The sequence below is a fragment of the Balaenoptera physalus genome (genome assembly GCF_965194825.1).
Source record: "Balaenoptera physalus genome assembly, chromosome: 19".
Taxonomy (NCBI): domain Eukaryota; kingdom Metazoa; phylum Chordata; class Mammalia; order Artiodactyla; family Balaenopteridae; genus Balaenoptera; species Balaenoptera physalus.
The window spans coordinates 63,451,214-63,469,016 of record NC_138900.1 but is presented as its reverse complement, the minus strand read 5'-3'; the positions used below and the strand labels follow the sequence as shown (position 1 = coordinate 63,469,016).

The 17,803-nt window shown below is 56.4% G+C and overlaps 1 protein-coding gene across 3 annotated transcripts in view; it reads left to right on the top strand.

Annotated features, from left to right (window-relative positions):
* The window catches only part of SLC38A8 (solute carrier family 38 member 8), a 39,706-nt gene extending 24,063 nt beyond the window's left edge, over positions 1-15,643 (top strand). For all 3 annotated transcript variants that reach the window (XM_082437245.1, XM_082437244.1, XM_082437246.1), the window contains 7 exons: positions 772-873; positions 4,062-4,119; positions 9,686-9,800; positions 11,094-11,241; positions 11,599-11,807; positions 13,022-13,073; positions 15,438-15,643. In XM_082437245.1, coding sequence (XP_082293371.1) covers positions 772-873; positions 4,062-4,119; positions 9,686-9,800; positions 11,094-11,241; positions 11,599-11,807; positions 13,022-13,073; positions 15,438-15,531 — 778 coding nt within the window. In that variant the 3' untranslated portion in view covers positions 15,532-15,643. The remainder of the gene's footprint in view (positions 1-771; positions 874-4,061; positions 4,120-9,685; positions 9,801-11,093; positions 11,242-11,598; positions 11,808-13,021; positions 13,074-15,437) is intronic.
* The last annotated feature ends 2,160 nt before the right edge of the window (positions 15,644-17,803 follow it).

The window sequence follows — 17,803 nt, the reverse complement described above, 5'->3', positions numbered from 1 at the left end:
CGTTTGGTGGGTGGCTTCTGTCCGCCTGGGATAGGGGAGCTGCTAGCACGGGTCTTTCCGTTTGGAGAAGGGGAAAAAATTTTTTTAATTACACAAGTCATACATGTGCCTGATAGAAAATACAGATAAACAAAAAAGAAAATTACCCGTAATGACAGGACCTGCAGCTGACATTTTGTTACTTAATGATTGCAGACTTTTTCTGCACACACGTGCGCATATGCTGGCACGGAGAGAGACACACACACACACACACACACACTTTTTTCCATTTTACAGTCTGAGGCTCTCCACATACTTTTGCAAAAATTAAGTCTGGCCAAAGTCTTCACACAAGTGTGCCACCCGCCTTTCCCTGTCATGTAACGAAATGGAGCAGAGAAAGAGTGGGCAGGACCCCCTTGCCCCCCGGGGACCCCCAGCCCTCGCCAGCCTTGTCCGGGTCCTCCTTCTCCCCGTGCTGTGGCCCAGCGGGCAGTGTCCCGACTTAGATGCTGAATCCCAGCGGCTGTTGGTGGAGAGACGGGGGCGCCCGTAGTGATCACAGCCTCGCAGGTCTGACCTCGCTGGGCCTGAGTGCGGCCCTGCCCTGCCTGCCTGGAATGCTCTTCCCGCTGTCCCCAATGTGCAGATAAGGAAATGGAGTCCAGACACTGGCCTGACACCTTGCCTGTGTGGGCAGAGCTGGCGTTGAGACCCCGCTCCGTGTGGCTCCCCAGGCCCTACCCCACCATAGAGGCCCCCTAACGCTGCGCTCCGTCCATGCGTTAGCATCCTAGGCACCCTGGCCGCCTGCTACCTGGCCCTGGTCGTCGTGGCACAGTACTACCTCGGGCCCCAAGACCTCGCTCGTGAGCCCCGCCTGGCGTCGAGGTGAGTCTCGGGGGGATGGCTTCCCGGGGCTGCTGTGAGGGCCGAGGGACGCTTCTCCCCCCGACCCCGCCCATGGTTTGCACAGAGCCCTGGCTCGTCCCGTGAAATCCTTCGAGTCTCTGATGCCGTAGAACTCAGCAAAACCTCCTTTCCTGGGGCTTCCCCGGCGGTCCAGTGGTTAGGACTCTGCACTTCCACTGCAGGGAGCGCGGGTTCAAGCCCTGGTCGGGGAACTAAGATCCCGCGTGCTGCACGGCGCGGCCAAAAAAAGCTGCTTTCCTTCAGAACGACAGCGCTGTCACTAGTGAGGACGGGGGACAGGCTAAGGGACACGGAAGCCCTAGACACCCCACCAGCCTGGGGCTCCTAGGCTGTTGCAGACGCGTTCCCCGCAGCTTAGAGGCGGCACAACCAGCCAGCAAGATGCAGGTGCGGGGGCAGAGGCCAGTGAGGCCCGACGAGACTGAGCGAGGCCAAGAGTGGGAGTGGGCATGGGGGGGGTGTCCTCTAGGGATGCGGAGCTGCGGTGGGGACTTCAGTTTTGCACGTGAAGCCATTGCAGGGTTTTGATCACAGCAGGGGCTTGAAATCAAATCGGCTGGTGGCAGGCCAGCTCCATGAGCCTGTGACCTGTGACGTCACCTGGGTCCTGGGCTCAGAAGGGCCCCGCACTTGGTTTAACGCCCTGCTGTCGCCATCCTGAAATGCTTAACTGCTGTTGAACAAGGGGCCGGCATGTTCCCTTTGCACTGGGTCCTGCAAATCGTGTGGACCCTCCTGGAGGATAGGTTGGAAGTGGAGCGGGAGAGAGAAGAGAGTCCGGGTGACTCTGAGCTCTGGCGATGCCGTTTCCTGGGCTGGATGGGACGGGGAGGGGTCGGGTGGGGATGTGTTAGGTTGGAGACGGCTGTGAGGCACTAAATAAGATGTCAGGGAGCTGGTCAGACTGTGCGCCCAGAGATGGCATGTAGGTAAGGCCAGGAGCCCAGGTGAGAAGTGTGAGCTGGTGGTCCTCCACCGGGCCTTGGGGGATCAGGGAGAGGGTGGCAAGTTAGGAGCGCGTGTTAGCTTCTTGGGGCTGCTCGTAGTAACAAGTGACCACCAGCCGGGTGGCTGAAAGCAGCAGAAATTTCTCCCCTGCTTCTGGAAGCTAAAAGTCCAAAATCAAGGTGTGGGCAAGGCTGCGCTCCCTCTGCAGGCTCCGGGGGAGGGTCCTTCCTGCCCCTCCCAGCGTCCGTGTTGCCGGCACTCTTTGGCCTTCCTTGGTCTGCAGGTGCTTCGCTCCAGACTCGGCCCCCGTGGTCACACGGCCTCCTCCCTGTGTGTTTCCTCTTCCTATAAGGACACCAGTTGTTGGGTTAACTCCCAGCCTACTTCAGTATGACCTCATCTTCATTTAACCAATTACATCTACAAAGACCCTTTTTCCAAATAAGATTTCATTCTGAGGTCCCCAGTGGCTACAAGTCTAGGGGGACACTGTGCAACCCAGGACAGAGGATAATAGAATCTGGGTCTCAGAAGCCAGCGCGCAAAATTTCAAGAAGGTTGGGGTGATCGTCACCAAATGCCGCTTCCGGGTCACATGGGGCTGAGCCCTGGCGCCTGATTTGGCCACGGAGGCCGCTCTTGATGTGGCTGGGTTTCGTCAGGGCAGGAGGCGGGGTTGAAGGCCCAGGTGGATTGGGTTCAGGAGAGGAGGAAGGAGCCGGGAAGGAGCTCTTCTGAAGAGGGGAGAAGAGGAATGTGCCGGAGCCGGGGCACAGAGGCCACGGCCCGTGTGGCCCACGGCACGCCGACGGCATAATCCAGCAGTGAAGGAAACCCGATCAGAAGAGGCCAGATCCACTGCTGATCTGTGGCCTTGAATCTGCGGAGGGGAGGGTCCTGCTCTCTGGAAATGCAGCCTCCAAGGCTGGAGCTCGGGCAGTCTCCCCCACAGGAACAGGAAAGGACAGCACGTGAGGCCCAGAGGACTGCGGGCAGGCAGATGGAGCCGTGGGAGCGTGGGCGCTAAGAAGCTGGCCATCGGCTGACTGTGCTGTTGAGGAAAGTCCAGGAAGGCAGGGCTTGGCTGGGAGGCTCCGTGATCTGCATCCAGAGTTAAGAGTCAGCCGGAGCGCAGCGCAGAAGGGAGATACCACCGTGTGACGTTCCCCGTGGCTGCTGTGACACGTTACTGCCAAACGTCGTGAATTAAAACTACACAAATTTATTCTCTTACAGTTCTGATATCAGAAGTCCAGAATAGGTCTCACTGGGCTAAAATCAAGATGTCAGCAGGGCTGTGTTCCTTTTGGAAGCTCTAGATTGGAATCCGTTTCCAGCTCCTAGAAGCGCCCACATTCCTTGGCTCGGGGCCCCTTCCTCCATCTTCAAAGCCAGCAAGGTTCCATCTCTCTGACCCTGCTTCTCTGGTCACAGCTCCCTCTGACCATAGCTGGGGAAGGTTCTTTGACTGCAAGGATCCTTGGGCTGCATTGGGCCTAGATCATCCAGGGTCGTCTGTCACCTCAAAGTCCTGAGCTTCATTACATCTGCAGAGTTCCTTGTGCCGTGTAAGGTTCCCAGGATAAGGACATGGACCTCTTTGGGGCCCACTATTCTACCACAAGCAGGAAACCCCGATTCTATAGCGGGTGCTGTTTATGCCCCCTCCACTACATGTCCCTAAAGGTGCTGGAGGCTGGTACCTAGAGCTGCTTATTAAAGGAAGCTGGAGGGCCACCATCTGGGGACCACTGAGAGGGCTTGACCTGAAGACTCTGCCCTGTGCACACCTCAGTTCTCTTGGGCAGCTTGGACGGAGGTCAAACCATCCTTGCCCCGTTGGGGTCTGTTTGATGGATGCTGCCTGTGCCCCCTACCACCCCAGCCCCTAAGCTCACTGGGAACGGGCAGCCCGCAAGGGAGGCTGGGAGTTCCTCCTAGCCACGCCCTGCGCAAGCTATGCCTGCATGGAGAATGTCAAGTTACCATATGTCAGCACAGATGTACTTAGAAAGTGCAGCATTTAACATGTAGCCTTTTCCAACCCCCCAAACCCGGCAATGGATGTGGTTATTAAAGCCTGTCTTATAGTCACGCTTAGTTACATCTTGCTGGTATTGTTGAAAACTCATCTTCAAGTTGAAGGTTGTTTTGAGTTTAACTTTTTGTAACAAACACCCGTTTTCATCTCTTTACAGTCCTTCCTCCTGGACCTCCGTGTTCAGTGTCTTTCCCACCATCTGCTTCGGATTTCAGGTAACCTTGGCGTCTGTGTTGAAGAGGGTGGCATTTGCAGGCTCCGGTGACCGCCTGCTCCCTCAGGAGAGTGTGGCCTCCCTGTCGGGAGAAGCTCGAGGACTTGTTCCGGGATGAGATGGGCTGTCTTTGGGGGACGTGCACGTGGCCGGCATCTGGGCTCCGTGAGCTGGGAACCGGCCCCGCCGACAGCCAGCAGCAGCGCGTTTGTTTGTTGGGTCTGGGGTCGAGTGTGTGGGCCCGGGACCTGTCCCCTCCTTTGTACAGTCCTCACGGCCGAGTCGCCACGCCTGGGGACCTGGAGCGGCCCGCTTACGTAGAATGCCTTCGTGCAGGTGGATTCTGCAGCGGGGGCCTGGAGGCTTGCCGGCTAGGAGGGCCTGAAGGTGTGTGGGAGTTGGCGGTACTGGGCAGAATATATAGACTTTGATAGAATGTCATGGAGTAAGGAATTCCGTGCGTGGAATCCAGTGGAGGGGCTTCCGCCGCAGCGCTGGGTGGGGCAGATTCAGAGATGCCCTTTTCCAGGCGCTGATGCCTGGGCGGAGTCTTGAGGAATGTGTGGGAGGTGGCCAGCTTGAAGGGGAGGGCGCTTCAGCTGGAGGGCCACGGAGGGGAGGGGTCCCAGGCTGGAGAGCTGCAAAGGGCTGCGCGGGGCTGGAGGGGCGGGGGTGGGGTTGGGCTTTGCTCCCCGCCCTCTGGTCTCTCCTGGGGTCTCGCAGTCTCCTAGCAGGTGGCACCTGACTCCCTTCCTCCATTGTTTATTTTGGGAAAGATTTGCCTCTCTCCTAAAAACAACCCCCTACCCACCACGACAACAACGAAACCGCCCCAAGTGAAATGCGGTTCTCGAGGGAAAGTGCCTCACTCAGCTTCGTAGCCCGAGTGTCTTCTTCCTGTACTCGTGAAACAGCTTCTCTTTGCGTTCGTCATCTTATATTTTCTTTGAGAACCACTTTTTGGGGAAAAGAAAAGTCCTGAAACATTTCCATTTCTCTTTTTTTATAAATGAGTCGCTGTATCGTTTCTGGGGCTTAGCAAGCCGCTTACAGAGTTTCTCACATTCCTTCCTGCACGCCCAATATTTTGAAAGATGGAAAGCGATGATTTTGCTGTCAACCGTTTGGATGTCGTTGAGCCAGTCCCGTCTCGGGTGCCCGAGCACCATATGGTGTAGCAGGCTCGCGCCGGGCGGGGGTGCGGGGTGCTTTCCAGATGCGTGTGAGGAGGTGCCCCCCTCACCTTTGCCTCGGCTCCCTCATCCGATTCTCCTAGCAACCGAGGCCTGGGCTGCAGTTTCCAGGGACACGGGATGCGGAGATGGGGGAGTTGGGAAAGGATGCGGATTGCAGGGCGGGGGTGGGGCTGCCAGGATCCAGCTTGGGGAGTCAGGGATCTGGGGTTGGGGAGACTAGACGCAGGTGAAGGTGGAAAGGGAGCAGGGTGAGGAGTGGCGCAAGGCTGGAGGGGCTGCTGTGCGGGGAGGGGGCGGGCGGTCACCTGGCGTCATCGGGAGCTCCGGTTCAAACACAGCCCTCCCCACACACTTAGCAGCGGGGCACCGCGTCCAGCCCGCGCAGAGTGGGAAGGAGAGGCCTCGGGGAGCACGGGTTGGGGGTGCAGGCTCTGCTGCCAGACACCCTGGCCACACGCGGCACTTCTCCCTGGTTTGTGTTTTTTTAACTGAAGTATGACTGATTTACAACATCGTGTTAGTTTCAGGTGTACAGCACAGCAATTCAGTTATATGTAGCTGAATATATATACATATTCGTTTTCAGATTTTTTTTTCCTTTAGAGGTTATTACAAAATATTGAGTATAGTCCCCTGTGTTATACAGGAGGTCCTTGTTGGTTATCTGTTTTATCCATAGTAGTGTGTACATGTTAATTCCAACCTCCTAATTTATCCCTCCTCCCATCCCCCTTTCCCCTTTGGTGACCATAAGTTCGTTTTCTATGTTTGTGAGTCTTTTTCTGTTTTGGAAATAAGTTCATTTGTATCTTTTTTTTTTTTTTTTAGATTCCACATATAAATGGTGTCATGATATTTGTCTTTCTTTGTCTGGCTTACTTCATTTAGTATGATAATCTCTAGGTCCATCCATGTTGCTGCAAATGGCATTATTTCATTCTTTTTATGGCTGAGTAATATTCCATTGTATATATGTACTACATCTTCTTTATCCATTCATCTGTCAGTGGACATTTAGGTTGCTTCCATGTCTTGGCTATTGTAAATAGTGCTGTAATGAACATTGGGGTGCATGTATTTTTTCGAATTATGGTTTTCTCCAGATATATGCCCAGGAGTGGGATTGTAGAATCATATGGTAACTCTGTTCTTAGTTTTTAAAGGAACCTCCATAGTGTTCTCCATAGTGCCTGTACCAATTTGCATTCCCACCAGCAGTGTAGGATGGTTCCCTTTTCTCCACACCCTCTCCAGCATTTGTTATTTGTAGACTTTCTGATGATGGCTATTCTGACTGGTGTGAGGTGGTACCTCATTGTAATTTTGATTTGCATTTCTCTAATAACTAGTGATGTTGAGCATCTTTTCATGTGCCTTTTGGCCCTCTGTATGTCTTCTTTCCCCTTGTTTTTAAACGGCTTTGAGATACAACTTACATGGCATACAACTCACCCCTCTAAAGTGTACAGTTCAGTGGTTTTTAGTATGTTCACAGAGTTGTGCAACCATCACCACCATCAATTTTACAACATTTTCATCACCCTCAAAAGAAACTTGTACTTATTACCAGTCACTCCCCATTCCCCTCTTGTTCCCCTCCTAGCCCCTGGCAACCACAGATTTTTCTGTCTCTCTGGATGTACCTGTTCTGGGCACTTCATATAAGTGGAATCATACAGTATATAGTTCTTTGTAGCTGGCTTCTTTCACTCGACATGGTGTTTTGTTTTGTTTTTAATTTATATTTTTGGCTGCATTGGGTCTTTGTTGCTGCACGCGGGCTTTCTCTGGTTGCAGCGAGTGGGGGCTGCTCTTTGTTGTGGTGCATGGGCTTCTCATTGTGGTGGCTTTTCTTGTTGCAGAACACGGGCTCTAGGCGCGCAGGCTTCAGTAGTTGTGGCGTGCAGGCTCAGTAGTTGTGGCTAGCAGGCTCTAGAGCGCAGGCTCAGTAGTTGTGGCGCACGGGCTTAGTTGCTCCGCGGCATGTGGGATCTTCCCGGACCAGGGCTCGAACCCATGTCCCCTGCATTGGCAGGCGGATTCTTAACCACTGCGCCACCAGGGAAGTCCCACTCACTGTGGTGTTTTTGAGGATCATCCGTGTGGAACACGTGTCAGGACTGCGTCCCTTTTCATGGCTGAATGATATTCCACTGTTTGGAGAGTCCACAGCTTGTTTTTCCGTTCTTCAACTGGTGGACGTTTGGACTGTTTCCACTGCTTACCCACCACATGCTCCTCTGCCCTGCATCCCATCACTTAGTGAACAGTGAGCTTGCTATTGGCCAGTCACCGTCCTAGATGCTGTCCCAGCAGGGCAGCCCTGCCCTCAGAAGCTTTATTTTCCCGCATAAGACCAAGAGAAACACAACCCAGGAGTCTTGGGAGAAACAGGAAGAAGGGCAGGGCTCCATCCTGCAACCACCAAGCATCTTTTCCCCCAGGTCTGGGTTCCGGAGTACAGGAGGCGGGAACGTTGATCCTGAGTTCCGCTGCTTGTTGGTTGAGGGGTGTGTGTGTGTGTGTGTGTGTGTGTGTGTGTGTGTGTGTGTGTGTGTGTGTGTGTAGGGGGGCAGTTTAAGCCCCCCACTGCCTGGCTGAGCCAGCCTGCAAGCCAGCAGGCTCACGTGGGGTCAGGGAGGTCCCTGAGGCTTGCCTGTCGCGGAAGGTGTGTGAGAGCTTGCCCCAGGCTGGACGCCGCCTCTGTGGCTGGAATCGGGAGGCCTGAGGCTGGTGTGCCCCAGCCCCTCACAGTGGGCACTCCATGAGGGTGGGGACTGTGTGAGGCTGGTTGATGGGTACCCCACACTCGCAACAGGGGGGACTGATACAAGGACCTGAGTGTGGAGCGCTGGGGTTGGGTGCAGGGAGGCCTCGTGGCTGCAGGTGGGGCAAAGGGATGGATGACTGAGTAACCGCCGGAGTGCCCTTCACCCGTGGGCCAGGCTCTGTGCTGGGAATGAGGGAGGCAGGTGTGTCTTGACACCACATACCTGACAGACGCTGAACCAGCAAACCCAGATGTGCTCACATGGGGGGCGTGAGAGCAGAACTCGGCCAGCTGGGGAGGAGGGCTTTCGTAAAGGATGAGTAGAAGCCGGCTGGACCAGGAGACATCGCAGGCAGAGCACACAGCACGGGCAAAGGCCCTGAGGCGGCGAAGAGGGACAGTGGTGGGCTGAGCTCGGTGGGCGGGGGGAGCGGGGCTCTCGAGCCTGGGGAGTGGGCGCGCATGGGCGGTCGTCGTGTCGGCTTTGATCAGAAGTGAGTAAATGGACGTGGTGGTGGGAACCCTGCCCCGGGAGCCTGGGAGGATCCCAGAGCCCATAGCGCACATCCAGATGCAGCAGCGCCTCTCACCCCTGGCCGCTCATCAGGGCCTCCTGGGCTGCTGATAACACACCGCTGCCCAGGACCTGCCCCAGATAAATGAAGTCCACATCACAGGTGGGCTCCTGGCATTGGCTACATCTGGTTTACATTTTCAAAAATTTGACCATGTGATACTTCCGATTTATATACTTCCTACACACTGTATGTGTCCTCCCATGAAACCGTCACCCCGCTGGGGATATAGAACATCGTCAGCAGCCCTGGAATGCTCCCTCAGTAGCACCAAGCCACCCCACTGTTCTGCCCTCTGTCACCACAAATGGTAACTCTCAACTGAGGGTGATTTTGCCCCCTAGGGGACACTTGGCAATGTCTGCAGACATTTTTGATTGTCACAACTGGGGGGGATGCTTCTGGCATCTAGTGGGTCGAGGCCAGGGGATGTGGTCCGCATCCCACCATGCACAGGACGGTCCCCAAGCATCAGCAGTGCTGCGGTCGAGACCCCCGTCCTGGCTTGTTTGGCTTGTAACTTGAACTTCACGTACATGGAAACATTCTTCTTCTCTGGCGTCTTTTGCTCCACATTACAGCTGCGGGGCTCTCTGTGTTGAGGTGTGCAGTTGCGTTCACCCCTTTTTAGTGCCGTGTAATATTCTATACGTGAATATCTGACGACTTACTTCTACCTTCTGCTCTTGGTGGGCATTTGGGTTGTTACCCCCGTTTTGGGACACTGAGACCTTTTTTTTTTGTATTTTTAAAAATATTTATTTTATTTATTTATTTTTGGCTGTATCGGGTCTCAGTTGGGACGCTCGGGATCTTTGTTGTGGCGCACGGGCTTAGTTGCCCTGCAGCATGTGGGATCTTAGTTCCCCGACCAGGGATTGAACCCATGTCCCCTGCATTGGAAGGGGGATTCTTTACCACTGGACCGCCAGGGAAGTCCCAAGACACTGAGACTTTTTAGATGGCGCCAGGTGATTCTAGCGCCCAGCTGGCCCGACTCCCGTTGACCCCGCTGCTGCCTTGCAGTGTCACGAAGCTGCCGTGTCCATCTACTGCAGCATGCGCCACCAGAGCCTCGGGCACTGGGCCCTGGTCTCCGTGCTGTCCTTGCTGACCTGCTGCCTTGTCTACTCGCTGACAGGTAAGGCCCGCGTGGGGTGCCCAGGACCTGGGTGCGGAGCAGTAGGAGAGACCGGAATAATCACAAGTGTGTATAGAGACCCTACCGCGTCCTGGGTGCAGTGCTAAGTGGTTTGACTGCCTGTGCTTCTTTTGTCCCTAACACCCCCAGGAGAGTCCACAGTTCATAGCGGCGGCCACTGAGGCCCAGAGGGTTGCCATGGCTCGTCCAGGGTCTCCCAGCTATAGATGAGACAAAGCTGAGATGCAAACCCTGGCCCGTCTGTCTCCCAAGCCCCTGCTCTTCACCCCCCACGCCCCTGCCTGCCTGTCTGGTGGGCTGGCGTCAGTGATGGCTGTCGGAGCATTATGTCCCTGCAGTGGTTTACAGAACACGCTCTCGGATGCAGTGGTTTCAGCATCCACAGACTGGCACAGGAGGGTCTTCAAAGGTGACAGAAGTGTGGCTCAGAGGGGGCTGTGCCACACCCGAGGTCCCACGGCACGTCCGGTGCACAGCCCAGGGCCTGGGCTCAGGCTGACTTCTGGCCGCTTTCCTCCAGCCCAGCAGCCCTTTCTTTCGTCAGCCTATCAGAGTCTCTGATTCAGGGAGCTCTGGGGCTCCCACAGATGTGTCAGGGGCCTTGGACACTTGCTGGGTGACTTCTGTCTAGCAGGGGAGGTCTCTCTCATTCTGTGGCCCCCTGAGTTGGACCCGGTGATTGAGAGTCTCCTTCAGATGGTCCAGGGCCAGCAGGATCCTGGGACTGGAGAAAAACCAAAGCGAGCCACAGCTCTTGGTCAGCGATGGATGTCTCAGGACCGGGCAGGTGACGCGGAGGCCGAGAGGCAGTGCTGGGTTGTGGGGTAGGGACCTGACTTCTGCTGTAACGAGCTGTGTTATTCCAGACAGTTGTTGGCACCTTGGGCCTTGATTTTCCCCATCAGGAAAATGGGCGCACGGACAGTTTCTTTGTCTAGGGGCTGTGAGGGTGGGGTGGACAGGGCACGGAAGGCATCGTTCAGAGAGCTTCCAGCCAGTCCACACCCCCGAGTGGGCGCCTTGTACGGATGCCGGGAGCTGTTTGGAAGAAGGACAAGGGACAGCTTTGCCCAGCAGGAGTTTGAGCCAGAAGGACCAGGAACCTGTAGGCTGAGGACAGGAAAGCCTTGGGAGATTCTAGAACTTTCTGTCAGCTCCTAGGGGAAAGCTTAGCAGCGGTAGATCCGGGTGCTGTCTGTGTGTCAGAGTTGAGGTGGGGGGACAGCATTTTTCTAATCAGCTCCCCTGTGTTGCCCCCTTTACCCTTCACAGGCGTGTACGGCTTCCTGACTTTCGGGACAGACGTTTCTGCTGACATCCTGATGTCCTACCCAGGCAACGACGGGGTCATCATCGTTGCCCGGGTCCTCTTCGCTGTGTCCATCGTGACTGTCTACCCCATCGTGCTCTTCCTGGGGAGGTGAGGCCAGCTCGTGGGACACGGTTCAGTGCGGAGCACCGCACCCGTCAAAAATTAGCATGTGCCACGCCAGCCCATGTGGCGTGGGGACTGTCTTCACCTCTGTTTCCTAGAGAAGGAGTTGGGGGCAGGGGAGTCAGGTGGTTTGGCCAGCGTCGCCCAGCTGGTGTCAGGACTGGAGCCTGACCCCCTGGGCCCCGCCCTGTTGGCTACCCACGTGCGGCGGGGGTTCCCGGGGAGTGAGCCCTGCCGGTGTGCAGGGCAGTGGTGGGGGGCACTCTGGGGCACCCAGTGGTGGGCGAGTGCAGGGCTACAGCCCCCGGGAGACCGTGGGAGCCCATGGTGTGTGGCCTCCAGGTCGGTGATGCAGGATTTCTGGAGGAGGGGCTGCTGCTGGGCGTGTGGGCCCCGGGCCCTGGCCGAGCCCTCGGGGCCATGGGTCCGGATGTCGCTGACCGTCCTGTGGGTCACCGTGACGCTCGCCATGGCCCTGTTCCTGCCCGACCTCAGCGAGATCATCGGCATCATCGGCGGCATCAGCTCCTTCTTCATCTTCATCTTCCCAGGTGAGGGCCCTGTGTGCGGGGGGTGGGAGCCCGCGGAGGAGGGATGGCTCCCCTGTCTACCGGGCCAGGCGCGGGGGCCGGGGCTTCGCACACCTTCCCTCGTTTAACATCTCAATGGCCCTCGAAGGACGTACTTGGTGGGCTTGCTGTTATCAACCCAGCCTACAGATGGGAAGACCGAGGCCCTGAGGCCTCCTGGGTGGAATAGCTGGCGTGTAGCGGGGCTGAGTCAGCCTCGCAGCCTCGTCCACCCTCCCGCTGCTGCCACTCACTGTAGGATTTTATTTAATGTTTTCAATTATATGAAACTCCTATGGTTCAAAGGTACCCCACAGACATCTTCCTCCTTGTCCCCCCATCTGGGAGGCAGACACAGTTTCCATGATGGATGGAGTCCTAGGAAACCTTCCCAATGTTAGTGAGTGATGATGTGAAATTGCAGTCAAATTGGCCTGAGGGTTATCCCGGCCTGGCAGACCCAGGACGGCCAAGGCTAGGGGCTCCCGGAGACGGCGCGGCACTGCAGGGGCAGAAACCCCAGATCCTGCGGCCCCTGGCCCTGGGAAGTGCTCTCAGACATGAGTGGGGGGTCCAAGCGCCTCACCGCCTCCCTTGGCTTCCCCCCCACCGCCATCCACCATCTAGGGCGGATGGACTTAGTGATGCAGTGTCTTAAACACACAGTATGGGTTGGGTGTCCATGTCCTGGGTGGGGCCTTGTAGCTTTAGCCGTTTCCCGTGCTGGAAAGGACGGGCCAGGATAGGTTTGGCAGTGGGGAGACCCACAGGATCTTTAGGCAGAGCTGTCTGGCTTCAAATCCCAGTAGCACGATTAAAAAAGAAAAAAAAAAAAAATGACAGAAAGAAGAAAATAACAAAGGCAGCTGGCAGTTGTCAAAGGCGTCCCAGGGGTCAGGCCCCGAGTCTGGCCCTGACTCACTACCTCTCATCAGAGACGTGAGCATGTGCTGTCGTCGCTGGAGAGGCCAAGGTGTTAGGGGGTGTCTAGCGGGGACCCCACAGTGGCGCCATGAGCCACCATTCGGTGCCCGCTCTCCAGGGGCAGGGTGAGCCTGCGGGGCCGCTTTGGGCAAAGACCCTGCCGGCCTCTCGGGTCCCTCGGGACTGCTGGGTGTTGGCCGAGCCCTTGCAAGCTCGGGGCTGCTCTGGGTTCAATAATGAAGAGCTGGTGTGACTCCGTGTCTCCTCTGCAGGTCTGTGCCTCATTTGTGCCATCAGCGTGGAGCCCGTAGGACCCCGAGTTAAGTAAGTGTGTGCACGTGAGGGTGTCGACTCTAGCGTGTGCGGGGCTCGGCGGGAGGGGCGTGTGAAGGCTGCTCGCCCGCCGGGTCCTGCGTGTGAGGGAACTGCAGGCCAGGCCGGGAGGGGGGCCTTGTCCACACGGCGGGGGGGGCAGCTGAGCCGGGGCTCCATCCCAGGCCAGCACACCGCGCCCTGCTCAGTCCGTGCGCGGCCACCCTTCCACTCCGAGCGCCGTGGTTTCTGCTTGGAGCTTTTTGCGGGTTTGGGGTCTTCCCGGCGTCTGGAGGCCCGAGTCGTGCGTGCTTCCCCATCCTGCACTCAGACCCCGGGCAGGGTGGCTACAGGCTGGTCCTGTTGCCCCACAGATCCCTGAGTTCCAGAGGCCGTGGGCTCCCCCATGCACCAGGGCAACACGTTCTGTTAACAGGACAGCAGGTCCTGGTTGGATGACGCCTCAGTGCTGGGCCCCACGCTCAGCCCCTTTACCCCTTCCTCTCCCTGCGATGCCGGGATATTTCCATCCCAAAGACGAGGAGACAGAAACCAACCCACAGGCAGGTGGCGAGTAAGGGCAGAGCTGGGGCTCAACTCTGGCCAACTGGACGCGGGGCCCCACGCTTACCCCCTTCCCTGCTCCACGTTGCTGGTTAGACAAGACAGTTTGGACCATCCCTTTTTTCAACAGAGTACCCTCCGCTGGGTCGGCCTGTGGTGTGACTTGGACCATGTACTCTGCCACCGAGGGGCCCAGTTGGACCCCACTGAGAAAGAGAGTGTGTGCACGGGTGATGGGCCAGAGCTCAGCCGGTGCCAGGGACCCACGAGTCTGTGCAGATCTTGGTCCCATTTCACAGATGTGAAAACTGAGGCCAAGACAGCTAGACAGGACACTGTAGTAGTTTTCTAGGGCTGCTCGTGGCTTAAATCAACAGAAATGTATTTTCTCCCAGTTCTGGAGGCCAGAAGTCCAAAATCATGGTGTCAGCAGGGCCACACTCCCTCTGCAAGCTCTTGGGGGGATTCCATTCTGTGCTATTTCCTGCTTCTGGCGGCTCCAGGTGGTCCTTGGCTTGTGGCCGCATCAGTCCCATCCCTGCCTCTGTCCTCACACAGCCTCTCCCTTATGTCTGTGTCTCAAGTCTCCCTCTGCTTCTCTCCTATGAGGACACCTGTCATTTGGGCTTAGGGCCCACCCCCAGTCCACGGTGATCTCATCTCCAGATCGTTAACTTCATCACATCTGCAAAGACCCTATTTCCAAATGAGGTCGTGTTCACAGGTTCCAGGTGGATGTGAATTTGGGGGGCCACCATTCAGCCCAGTACAGATGCTCTTATGTCACAGCAGCCGTGAACTTGGGGCCCACTGGCAGCCTCTCTTTCCCCTTCGTCCAGCCACATGGAGCCCAAGCTTGGTCTTCCCACAGCGGCAGGCCTGGCTGGGTTCCCTTCTGGGTTGAGAAGCATTTTTCTGGGCACCTCTAAAGCTGACTTGGGCTTAGCACCAGCCCCGGTTGCCTGGGGGCCCCCTACACGGTTCTTTCCCTGTAGCGCCCTTTCAAGTCTTGCTGCTTCTGTGTGGTGCCTCGGTCCAAGTTCACAGCAGTTGTTACTGATGGGCTTTCAAGGTATTTTTAATCCTAGCGCCGCTTTAGGGCTTTCTGATCCATCAAAGCTGCTCCCAGGAGCCAGCAGCCCCGTCACGTTCACCTCTCTCCCCCCTTTCAGGCAGGCGGGTGTTTATGGCACCGAGCTGCCGCTCTGCCACGCTGCGTAACTGGAGATGGACTTTCCATGACAACGGATCCTTGTGGCCTTTGTTAACGGGCCAGAAATATCCCTATCATTTCGTGGGAATCTTATTATCGTGGCTCTTGCCTCACTGTCTGCACCTTCTCTCCTGGTTACGTTATGAAGCCTGTGGACGTGGTCTCATGGCCACCAATTCCAGCCACTTCTGTCCCCTCCTCCATGGCCCCCCAGCCGCTGTTCTCATCTGTGTGACCTAGGGCTTTCTTCTTCCTCACTTGGGGGGGGCTTCAACCCCCTAAAGAAAAGAAGCGGAAGAGAAGGGAGTTTGAAACTAGTGTCTCCCTTCCCCCATTTCTTTGTCTTTGATAAAATATTGGGAAGGAACGAGGTTATGAAACAACAGATTGGGTGAGAGTTTTTTTTTTTTCAATTGCATGGGTACTTTATTTCCTGTTGTCTCAGAAACCCATCCCTATGTGTAAGGGAGGGTAACCTGAATTTTTTCCAAATTGGTGACTCTACTAGGCTTCACATCATAAGTTTTCTATGTGTGTTTGGCTCGTCTGTGCAAATCTCCAGAAAAGCGCATGTTGACGTGAGTTTGTTGACTTGGCAGGTGCTTCCTGGAGGCCTGGGGGGTGGTCTCCGTGCTCGTCGGCACCTTCATCTTCGGGCAGAGCACGGCAGCGGCTGTCATGGAGCTGCTCTGAGCAGTGGCCCGCGCCCGAGCAGGATGGGGTCTCCACAGCTGCCCTGGTCCGGCTGCCTGCATCCAGCCGTGAGACCGATGTTATTTCATCATAAAGATGCTGGAGAAACTGATACGTTCTGCCTTCCCAGGCTGCTCATTTGGGCTTCTGCTGGTTCCCAGGGTTTCTGGTGCAGTGGTGAGGAGTTTCTTAGTGTCCTGGGGCTGCCCTGCAAATGACCACAGACTGGGGGCTTCTGGCAACAGCAGTGCACTCTCTCAGTCTGGAGGCTAGAAGTCTGAGATCAAGGTGTGTGCTGGGCTGGCACGCTTCCTCTGCAGGCTGTAGGGGGAGGGTCCCTCCTGCCTCTTCCAGCTTCTGATGGTTGCTGGCTATCCTTGGTTCTCCTTGGCTCGTGGCTGCCTGCCTCCAATTTCTGCCGCCTCCCTCACGTGGCCGTCTTCCCTATGTATCTGTCTAAATTTCCCTCTTATAGGGCTCACCCTAATTCAGTATGACTTCATCTGAATTACTTAATTGGGATCTGCAAAGATCCTATTTCCAAATAAGGTCACAGTCACAGTTTCCAGAGGTTAGGGCTTAAACTGTGTCCCCCAGAAAAATAAGTTAAACCCATAACTGGGAGGTAGGTGCTGAGGCCCAGAGAGCCCTGCTTTGGGGTGCTGGGATCAAAGACACGAGGCAAGCGCATTGCTCGGTGGGTGAGAGCCCAGAGGGCATTTGGGGCGGCATCCGTTGGCGATGGCAGTGCCACGGCACGGGGGAATGCCCAAGGAGATGCGTGCCCAGAGCTGGCCACACAGCCTGTGCTTGGCCTCTCTCCAGTGGGAGGGGACCTGAGGAGAGCCCCCGCCCCTTCCACTGGCTGGACCTGAAGAGCCCGGAGGCCAAGTGCGCTGTCTGCTCCACGGTTCCCTCCCCGATCCCGGGGTGAGGAGCCACGCCTGCGGCTGAGGGGGCAGGGCTCTGCCCACGGCCGGGGAGGAGAGGAGGACGGGGCCGGGAGCTCCCGCGTCGCCGTGCTCCCCGGCACTGACCCTGCCCGGGGCCCGGCAACCCCTGGATGGATGTTGCTGGATTCAGGCCGCTCTTCCTCTGCCCTGGGACACCTGCCAGAGGCCAGCAGTGCCAGAGCCTGCATGGGCTGACGTCCTTTAGACACCTCCCTCCAGGTAGGCAGCAGCCGGGCCTTGTTTGTTATCTCGTGTCACGTGTGTGTGAGGCTGGTGGTGATGGAACCGTTTTAGAGTTTGGTTTTTTTCCAGTTTATCCACCTGTATTAATTTTGTTTTTTTGAGATGCAATTCACGTATCACGTGGTCCACCCTTTTAAAGTGTACAATTCAGTGAGCATTAGATGTACAGAGGGGTGCAGCCGTCACCAGTATCCAATTCCCGTACACGTTTATCCACCCCCAAAGGAACCCAGGACCCGTTAGCCTTGACTCCCTCTTCCTCCCTCTCCAGTTCCCCGTAACCATGGATCCGCTTTCTGTCTCTAGGGATTTGCCCATTCTGGACATTCCACATGAATGGACGCACGTGGCCTTTTGTGTCTGGTTCCTTTGACTTAGCGTAATGTTTTCAAACTCGCCCATTTTCCAGGTGAGGCAACTGAGGCTTGGGAAACTCAAGGCCGCCTGTCCCGTGAGGTGCAGAGTTGGGTTGGGACTGATTTTGGGTTAAATTCCATTGTCCATTTTCTTTCCACTCCTAGGAGTGGCCAAGGGGGGTGGTAACTAGTTGACCCAGGGGGCGGGGATGGGGCCCTTGCCCCTCAGTGCCCTGGCTGTTGGCGGAGACTCTGACCCTGTGAGGGGGACACAGGACCCTTCTCCAAGTGCTCTCTGACCAGCCCCACCACGACCTGCCACACCCTGCAGTGGCCACAGCGTCCTCCTGGACAAGGGCCTCAGAACCGGCACGTGTGCTGGGAGAATTGATTTCCTGGGGCATCTATCACCCCCGAGCTGGCAGCGGGCTTGGATGGTCAGAGACTTTATCATTCACACCCTGTGCGCTTGGCACTGTGCTGCTGCCCAGGAAGGCTGGGCTGTGATAGGACCCTTCATGGAGGGTCCTAGGTGAGAACAAAGCATGGCCGGTAGGGGTCGTGCCAAAAAGAGAGGCAGTGTATGAAGTGGCTTTGGAGTTGGACTACTGGTTGTGAATACTCTCTGCCATTTGCTTTCTCAAGATTTGGAAAGTTCATGAACCTCCTTTAAGAATCAATCTCCCCACCAGCAAAACAGAGCAGCCTTATTGTGTATGA